The sequence below is a fragment of the Molothrus aeneus genome, unplaced genomic scaffold, assembly GCF_037042795.1.
Source record: "Molothrus aeneus isolate 106 unplaced genomic scaffold, BPBGC_Maene_1.0 scaffold_291, whole genome shotgun sequence".
NCBI lineage: Eukaryota > Metazoa > Chordata > Aves > Passeriformes > Icteridae > Molothrus > Molothrus aeneus.
Window position 1 is genome coordinate 30,731 of NW_027098955.1, and position 9,968 is coordinate 40,698.

General features: G+C 56.4%; 1 protein-coding gene across 1 annotated transcript; it reads right to left on the bottom strand.

Annotated features, from left to right (window-relative positions):
• Positions 1-344: 344 nt before the first annotated feature.
• On the bottom strand, positions 345-9,680 carry BLVRB (biliverdin reductase B). Its single transcript, XM_066570214.1, has 5 exons — positions 9,611-9,680; positions 5,978-6,139; positions 4,163-4,252; positions 1,927-2,058; positions 345-517 (listed from the first exon to the last, which is right to left on the bottom strand). Exons 1-5 carry the CDS (start codon positions 9,678-9,680, stop codon positions 345-347), a joined length of 627 nt encoding a protein of 208 aa, XP_066426311.1.
• Between the last annotated feature and the right edge of the window lie 288 nt (positions 9,681-9,968).

Sequence of the window (9,968 nt, forward strand, 5' to 3'; positions counted from 1 at the left end):
ACCCCACCAAACCCCACCAGATCCCAGTGGATCCCGTCAAACCCCATTGGATCCCAATGGATTCCAAAGGATCCAATCAGATCCCACCAAACCCCATCAGATCCAATCAGATCCCATCAAACCCCACAAGACCCCACCAGACCCCACTGGATCCCACCGGATCCCATCAGACCCCACCGGATCCCATCAGATCCCATCAGAACCCATCAAACTCCATCAAACCCCACCAGATCCCAACAGATCCCACCAAACCCCACCAGACCCCACCAGACCCCACCGGATCCCACCAAACCCCCCCAAACCCCCCCGGATCCCGCCGGATCCCGCCGGATCCCGCCGGATCCCTACTCCTTGGGGTAGTGCCGGCTGACGTAGACGCTCTTCCCGTCGAAGTCGTCCTCGCGGAGGCAGCGGAGCAGGAAATGGCCCAGATCCGGCGCCGAGATCGCCCGCGAGGAGCCGGGGCCGCCGGCCGCCCCCACGGTCACCTCGTAGTCGCCGGTCAGGGGCTGATCCACTGGATCCCGGGATCCGCCCCGGAAACGGCACCGGCTCAGGCCCTGCGCCGCCGCCTTTTTTGCCCCTTTCGCCCCCAATTTTCCCTCGGGTTTTTTTTTTGCTGCATTTTTCCCCCCCCGTTTTTTCCTCACATTTTTCCCCCATTTTTCCCCCATTTCTCCCCCCATTTGTCCCAATTCCCCCCATTTTTCCCAGTTTCTCCCCCCCATTTTCCCCATTTCCCCAATTCCCCCCCAATTTTCCAATTTCGGCCCATTTTCCCCCATTTTCCCCTTTTCCCCCCCATTTTCCCCCCATTTTTCCCAATTTCTCCAATTCCCCCCCAATTTTCCAATTTCACCCCATTTTCCCCCATTTTCCCCTTTTCCCCCCATTTCCCCCCATTTTTCCCAATTTTCCCCTTTTCCCCCCCATTTTCCACTTTTTTCCCAATTTCTCCCCATTTCCCCCCATTTCTCCCCTTTTTTCCCATTTTCCCATTTCCCCCCATTTTCCCCCACCATTTTCCCAATTCCCCCCATTTTACCCCAGTTTTCCAATTTTCCCCTTTTCCCCCCCTTTTCCCCCCCATTTTTCCATTTCCCCCCATTTTCCCCCATTTCCCCCCATTTTTCCCCCATTCTCCCCCATTTTTCCCAATTCCCCCCATTTCCCCCATTTTTCCCCATTTTTCCCAATTTCCCCCTTTCCCCCCCATTTCCTCCCATTTCCCCAATTTTCCCAATTTCCCCCTTCCCCCAATTTTCCCAATTTCCCCCTTTTTCTCCCCATTTCCCCCTTCCCCCCATTTCCCAATTTTCCCCAATTTCCCCCAATTTCCCCCCAAATTCCCAATTCCCCCCCATTTTCCCCCATTTTCCCAATTTCCCCCCCATTTCCCCCCATTTCCCCCTTTTCCCAATTTCCACCATTTCCCCCCATTTCTCCCTCATTTTTCCCCCATTTTCCCCAATTTTCCCAATTTCCCCCTTTTTCCCCCATTTCCCGCATTTCCCATTTCCCCCATTTCCCCCCAATTCCCCAATTTTCTCATTTTCCCCCATTTCCCCATTTTCCCCAATTCCCCCCATTTTCACCCATTCCCCATTTTCCCCATTTCTCCCTTTCCCCCATTCCCCCCATTTCCCCCCAATTCCCCAATTTTCCCAATTTCCCCCGTTTTCCCCCCATTTTCCCCCATTTTCCCCATTCCCCCATTCCCCATTCCCCCCATTTCCCCAATTCACCCCATTTCCCCCCAATTCCCCAATTTTCCCGATTTCCCCCGTTTTCCCCCCATTTTCCCCCATTTTCCCCATTTCCCCCCAATTCCCCATTCCCCCCATTTCCCAATTTCCCCCATTTCCCCCCAGTTCCCCAATTTTCCCGATTTCCCCCGTTTTCCCCCCATTTCTCCCGCCCCTTTACCCGCGATGTGCGGGGGCATCACGAGCACCGCGCGCAGCCCCGAGCCGCGCAGCAGCCGCTCCATGCGCCGGTGATCCTCGGTCAGCGCCCGCAGCCGCTCCGGGACCCGCGCGGGCTCCCACAGCAGGAACGCTGCCAAGGGGATTTAGGAACCGAGCCCGAAAATGCCGAACCCCCGCCCCAAAAATTTGGGAGCAGTTTTGGGGTGGTTCGGGGGGATTTTGGGGGGACACAATGAGGATCCCATAGCAGGAATGCGGCGCCATAGCAGGAACATTGCAGCCAAAGGGATTTAGGAACCTCACTCAAAAAATGCCGAAACCCCGCCCCAAAATTTGGGGGAATTTTTGGGGGGATTTGAGGAGGTTTTGGGGGGATTTGGAGGGGTTTGGAGGATGTGCTACAGGTCCCACAGCAGGAACGCTGCGGCCAAGGGGATTTAGGAACCGACCCCGAAAATGCCGAAACCCCGCCCCAAAAATTTGGGGGAGAGTTTTGGGGTGGTTCAGGGGGGATTTTGGGGGCATTTCAGGAGGTTTTGGGGGGGTTTGGAGGATGTGCTACAGGTCCCACAGCAGGAACGCTGCCAGCGCCAAGGGGATTTAGGAACCGAGCCCGAAAATGCCGAACCCCCGCCCCAAAAATTTGGGGGAGAGTTTTGGGGTGGTTCGGGGGGATTTTGGGGGGACACAATGAGGATCCCATAGCAGGAATGCGGCGCCATAGCAGGAGCACTGCAGCCAAGGGGATTTAGGAACCTCTCTCAAAAATGCTGAAACCCCGCCCCAAAATTTGGGAGCAGTTTTGGGGTGGTTCAGGGGCATTTTGGGGGGACACACACTGAGGATCCCACAGCAGGAACGCTGCGGCCAAGGGGATTTAGGAACCGACCCCGAAAATGCGGAACCCCCGCCCCAAAATTTGGGAGCAGTTTTGGGGTGGTTCAGGAGGATTTTGGGGGGATTTGGAGGGGATTTGGAGGATGTGCTACAGGTCCCATAGCAGGAACGCTGCCAGGGCCAAGGGGATTTAGGAACCGACCCTGAAAATGCCGACCCCCTGCCCCAAAAATTTGGGAGCAGTTTTGGGGTGGTTCGGGGGGATTTTGGGGGCATTTCAGGAGGTTTTGGGGGGGGTTGGAGGATGTGCTACAGGTCCCATAGCAGGAACGCTGCCAGGGCCAAGGGGATTTAGGAACCGACCCCAAAAAATGTGGAACCCCCTCCCAAAAATTTGGGGGCGGTTTTGGGGTGGTTCAGGGGGATTTTAGGAGGATTTGAGGAGGTTTTGGGGGGATTTGGAGGATGTGCTACAGATCCCATAGCAGGAACGCTGCCAGCACCAAGGGGATTTAGGAACCGACCCCGAAAATGCCGAAACCCCGCCCCAAAATTTGGGGGGCGGTTTTGGGGCGGTTTTGGGGTGGTTCAGGGGGGATTTTGGGGGGATTTTTGGGGGGGTTTGGGGACGCACACACTGAGGATCCCACAGCAGGAACGCTGCCAGGGCCAAGGGGATTTAGGAACCGACCCCGAAAATGCGGAACCCCCGCCCCAAAATTTGGGGGAATTTTGGGGGATTTGGAGGGGATTTTTGGGTGAATTTTTGGGGTGATATGGGGCTGATTTTTGAGGGGATTTTTGGGGGATTTTGGGGTGATTTGGGTGAACTTTTGAGGGGATTTTTGGGTGAATTTTTGGGCTGATTTGGGGGAATTTTGGGGGTGATTTGGGGCTGATTTTTGAGGGGATTTTTGAGGGGATTTTTGGGATGGATTTGGGTGAATTTTGGGGTGATTTGGGTGGATTTTTGAGGGGATTTTTGGGGTGATTTGGGTGAATTTTTGGGGTGATTTGGGGCTGATTTTTGAGGGGATTTTGGGTGAATTTTTGGGGTGATTTGGGGGAATTTTTGGGGTGATTTGGGGCTGATTTTTGAGGGGATTTTTGGGTTGGATTTGGGTGATTTTTGGGGTGATTTGGGTGGATTTTTGAGGGAATTTTTGGGCTGGTTTGGGTGAATTTTTGGGCTGGTTTGGGGCTGATTTTTGAGGGGATTTTTGGGGGATTTTTGGGGTGATTTGGGTGAATTTTTGGGCTGATTTGGGGCTGATTTTTGAGGGGATTTTTAGGGGATTTTTGGGCTGATTTGGGTGAATTTTCGGGCTGATTTGGGTGAATTTTTGGGCTGATTTGGGTGGATTTTTGGGCTGATTTTAGGGGATTTAGGCTCTCACCTGACAGACACGCCACCACCTTGCGCACGCCGTGCTCGGCCATGGCCTCCAGGATGGTTTTGGTGCTCTCGGACATCACCGTGGTGGGGCCTGGAGGGGTCAGGGTTGGCCTTTTCCCATTTTTTCCAATTTTTTCCCATTTTTTCCCATTTTTCCCACTTTTCCCCGCTTTTCCCTAATTTTTCCCCATTTTTCCCATTATTTTTCCCTTTTTTTTCCCTAATTTTTCCCCATTTTCCCACTATTTTCCCCCTTTTTTTTTCTCATTTTTTCCCCATTTTTTCTCCCCATTTTCCCAATTTTTATTTCCTGTTTCTTCCCTTTTTCCCAATTTTTCCTCATTTTCCCCCTCTTTTCTTTTTCCCATTTTCCTCCCAATTTTCCCCCAATTTTCCTCCCCATTTTCCCATTTTTATTTCCCCCCTTTCCCCCAATTTTTCCCCATTTTCCCTCAAATTTCCCCCAATTTCCCCCCCACTTTTCCCATTTTTTATTTCCCCATTTCCCCCCAATTTCCCCCAAATTTCCCCCAATTTTTCTCCACTTTCCCCCTTTTTATTTTTCCCAATTTTTCCCAATTTTCCCAATTTTTCCCATTTTCCCTCCATTTTTTCTCCCCATTTTTCATTTTCCCATTTTTCCCCTTTTTCCCCCCATTTTCCCCTCCCCCACATTCGGGGGAGCCTCCAGAACTGGGGGGGGGGGGGGAGGGGAGATCCCTGAATTTGGGGTGGGGGAGGGGATCCCCAAAACGGGGTCAAAGGTCGGGGGGGCGGGGTCAGGATGGGGTGGGGGAGGGGAGGGCGTCCTAAAAGGGGGTCAGAGGTCAATGGGGGAGGGGTCAAGAGGGGTCAGTGCAGGTGGGGGGAGGGGTCAGAGCATGGGGGCGGGGTCAGAGCATGGGGGCGGGGTCACAGTGTGGGGGAGGGCTCCGTGTGTGGGAGGGGTCATTGTGTGTGGGGGCGGGGTCACAATGTGGGGGTGGGGTCACAATGTGGGGCGGGGTCAATGTGGGTGGGGTCAGTGCATAGGGGCGGGGTCAATCTATGGGCGGGGCAGTGGTCATTGTGGAGGCGGGGCCACTCTGTGGGCAGGGTCAGTGCGTGGGGCGGAACCACTCTGTGGGCGTGGTCACTGTGAGGGCGTGGACACAGTATGGGCGTGGTCGCAGTGTGGGCGTGGTCGCAGTGTGGCGTGGTGAGTGGGGGCGGGGTCACTGAGTGGGTGGAGCCACTATGTGGGCGGGGTCATTATGGGAGCGTGGTCACAGTGTGGGCGTGGTCACAGTGTGGGGCGTGGTCACCCTGTGGGCGTGGTCAGTGTGCGGGCGTGGTCACAGTGTGGGGGCGGGGTCACTGTGTGGGTGGGGCCACTCTGTGTGCATGGTCACTGTGAGGGCGTGGTCACAGCGTGGGCGTGGTCAGTGTGGGCATGGTCAGTGCATGGGGCGTGGTCACAGTGTGGGGCGTGGTCAGTGTGGGGGCGAGGTCACTGTGTGGGCAGGGCCACTCTGTGGGCGGGGTAATTGTGGGAGGGTGGTCACTGTGTGGGCGTGGTCACAGTGTGGGGCTGTGGTCACTCGGTGGGCGGGGTAACTGTGTGGGGCGTGGTCACAGTGTGGGGCGTGGTCACAGTGTGGGGCGTGGTCACAGTGTGGGGCCGTGGTCATAGTGTGGGCGCGGTCACAGTGTGGGGCGTGGTCACTCGGTGGGCGGGGTAACTGTGTGGGCGTGGCCCCGCTGTGGGCGTGGTCCCGGTGTGGGCGTGGTCCCGGTGCGGGGCGTGGCCCCGGTGTGGGCGTGGCCCCGGCCGTACCGAGGTCGTTGCCGGTGCCCAGCACGATCAGCGCCCCCTCCTGGCCCTGCAGCGCCGCCCCCACCGCGCGCGGGTCCCGAGCGTCCCCCACCAGCACCCGCTGGGGGGCGGGGCCGGGGGGCAGCCGCGAGGGGTCCCGGACCAGCACGGTCACCTCGAAACCTGGGAACCCCAAAAATATCCCATTGGAGACCCCAAAAATATCCCATTGTGAACCCCCAAACCCGCCCGGACCAGCACGGTCACCTCGAAACCTGGGAACCCCAAAAATCCCATTGGAGACCCCAAAAATATCCCATTGTGAACCCCCAAACCCGCCCGGACCAGCACGGTCACCTCGAAACCTGGGAACCCCAAAAATATCCCATAATGAACCCCAAAAATATCCCATCAGGAACCCCCAAAAAATCCCATAATGAACCCCAAAAATCCACCCAAGAATGCCCAAAATCCACCCGGACCAGCACGGTCACCTCGAATCCTGGGAACCCCAAAAAAATCCTGTTATAGACCCCAAAAATATCCCATAATGAACCCCAAAAACCCGCCCGGACCATCACGGTCACCTCGAAACCTGGGAACCCCAAAAATATCCCATAATGAACCCCAAAAATCCCATTGGACACCCCAAAAATATCCCATAATGAACCCCAAAAAATCCCACAATGAACCCCAAAAACCCACCCGGACCAGCACGGTCACCTCGAATCCTGGGAACCCCAAAAATCCCATCAGAGACCCCAAAAATCCACCCAGAAACCCCCAAAATGCACCCAGGGACCCCCAAAAAATCCCATCAGGAACCCCAAAAATATCCCATAATGAACCCCAAAAACCCGCCTGGACCAGCACGGTCACCTCGAAACCTGGGGAACCCCAAAAATCCCATCAGGAACCCCAAAAATCGCATCAGGAACCCCCAAACCCGCCCGGACCAGCACGGTCACCTCGAAACCTGGGAACCCCAAAAAAATCCCACAATGAACCCCAAAAATATCCCACAATGAACCCCCAAACCCGCCCGGACCAGCACGGTCACCTCGAAACCTGGGAACCCCAAAAATCCCATCAGGAACCCCAAAAAATCCCATCAGGAACCCCAAAAAATCCCATCAGGAACCCCCAAAAATATCCCATAATGAACCCCAAAAATTCACCCAAGAATGCCCAAAATCCACCCGGACCAGCACGGTCACCTCGAAACCTGGGAACCCCAAAAAAATCCCATAATGAACCCCCAAAAATCCCATAATGAACCCCAAAATCCACCCGGACCAGCACGGTCACCTCGAAACCTGGGAACCCCAAAAATCCCATCAGAGACCCCAAAAATCCACCCAGGGGATCCCCAAAAAATCCCATCGGGAACCCCAAACCCCCCCCTAAAATCCACCCAGGATCCCCCAAAATCCCATCAGGACCCCCCCAAAAAACACCCCAGGACCCCCCCAAATCCTCCAGGGCTCCCCCAAACCCACCCAGGACCCACCCAGGACCCCCCAAAATCCCCTCAAGACCCCCCAAAATCTCCCCCACACCCCCCAGGACCCATCCAGGATCCCCAAAATCCCCCCCAGGACCCCCCAAGACTCCCCCAAATCCCCTCAAGACCCCCCAAAATCCCACCAGGAACCCCCCCAAAATCCCCCCAGACCCCTCCAAGACCCCCCAAAATCCACCCCACACCCCTCAGGACTCATCCAGGACCCCCCAAATCCTCCCCAGAACCCCAAAATCCCCTCAAGACCCCCAAAATGCCCCCAGAATCCCCCAAATCCCCCCAGGACCCCCAAAATCCCCTCAAGATCCCCCAAAATCCCACCAGGAACCCCCAAAAAAACCCCCCAGACCCCTCCAAGACCCCCCAAAATCCACCCCACACCCCCCAGGACCCCCCAAATCCCCCCAGAATCCCAAAATCCCCCCAGGACCCCCCAAAATCCCCCCAGAACCCCCCAAAATCCCCCCCCACCCCCTCAGGTCCCCCCCATTTCTTATCAGCCCCACCCAAACCCCCCCAAAACCCCTCCCAGGCTTTATCAGAGCCCCCCCAAAACCCAGATAAGCCTTATCAGCCCCCCCCAAAACCCAGGGAGCCCCAAAACCGTCGGAATTCGCCCCAAATTTTTGGGACCCTAAAAAGCCAATGAGCCCCGAAACTCCTCAGTTCCAAGGGGACCCCAAAATTTCAGGGAGCCCCAAAACCTCTCAGTTCTCAGGGGACCCCAAAATTCCCAGGGGACCCCAAAATTTCCGAGATTCCCCCCAAAACCCCTCAATTCCCACGGGATCCCCCCCCAAATTTTTGGGACCCCAAAAGCCCCAAAACTCCTCAATTCCCAGGGGACCCCAAATTCCAGAAACCCCCAAATTTCTGGGACTTCCCCCAATTCCGGGGAACCCCCAAAATTCCAAAGGGCCCCAAATTCTCAGGGAACCCCAAATTTCTGAGACTCCCCCAAACCCAGGGAGCCCCAAAACCCTCGGAATTTGCCCCAAATTCTTGGGACCCCAAAACCCAGGGAGCCCCAAAATTCCAGGGACCCCAAATTCTCAAAGGACCCCAAATTTTTGGGACTCCCCCAATTCCAGGGAACCCCAAAACCTCTCAGTTCTCAGTGAACCCCAAATTCCAAAGGACCCCAAATTTTTAGGGAACCCCGAAATCCGAGGACCCCCCAAAACCCCTCAATTCCCAAGGACCCCCCCCCCAAATCCCTCAGGACCCCAAATTCCCAAGAACTCCCCCAAATCCCAAAGGACCCCAAAGACCCCAAATTCCCGGGGTCTCCCCCAAACTCCAGTGACCCCAAACTCCGGTGACCCCAAGTTTTGGCAACTTCCCCAAACTGGGGTGACCCCCAGTGACCCCAAATTTCCCGTGACTTCCCCAAATTCCGCTTTTGGGGTCCCCTCCCCCAACCCCCCAAATTTCCCTCTTTTGGGGTCCCCATTTCCCCTTTTTGGGACCCCAAATTCCCCCAAAACTCCCCCAAATTTTGGGTTCCCCGTGCCCCTTTCTGGGTTCCCCTTGCCCATTTTTGGGGTCCTTCCGTTTCCGGTTTTTGGGGTCTCAAATTCCCCCAAATTCCCCTAAACTCCCCCAAATTTTGGGTTTCCTGTGCCCATTTTTGGGATCTCCCCGTGCCCATTTTTGGGGTGTCCCGTGCCCATTTTTGGGGTATCCCGTGCCCGTTTTTGGGGTTCCCTGTGTCCATTTTTGAGGTTCCCCGTGCCCGTTTTTGGGGTCCTTCCGTTCCCGGTTTTTGGGGTCCCAAATCCCCCCAAACTCCCCCAAGTTTTGGGGTGTTCCCGTGCCCGTTTTTGGGGTATCCCGTGCCCATTTTTGGGGTGTCCCGTGCCCATTTTTGGGGTGTCCCGTGCCCGTTTTTTGGGGTGTCCCTGTGCCCATTTTTGGGATCTCCCCGTGCCCATTTTTGGGGTGTCCCGGTGCCCATTTTTGGGGTGTCCCGTGCCCATTTTTGGGGTGTCCCGGTGCCCATTTTTGGGGTGTCCCGTGCCCATTTTTGGGGTATCCCGTGCCCGTTTTTTGGGGTTCCCCGTTCCCGTTTTTGGGGTGTCCCGTGCCCATTTTTGGGGTGTCCCGGTGCCCATTTTTGGGGTGTCCCGTACCCTGCTCCAGCGCCAGTCCCAGCGTGACCCGCCCGGTTCTGCCGGTGGCTCCGAAGATCGCGATCTTCATCCCCCCTGCCCTGAACCGAACCGAACCGAACCGAACCGAACCGAACCGAACCGAACCGGGAACGGGAACGGGATCGGGATTCGGGATTGGGATTCGGAATTCGGGATCCGGGATCCGGGATCGGAATTCGGGATTCGGGATCCGGGATCGGCACCGGGAGCGCTCCGGGAGCTCCGCGACCGCTCCGGGAGTTTTGGCCCCGCCCCTGGGCGGGACCGGGCGGGACTGGGAGGGGCGGGACCGCCTCGGTTCGCGCGGTTCCGGTGCCTGTCGGGATGGTCCCGGTCC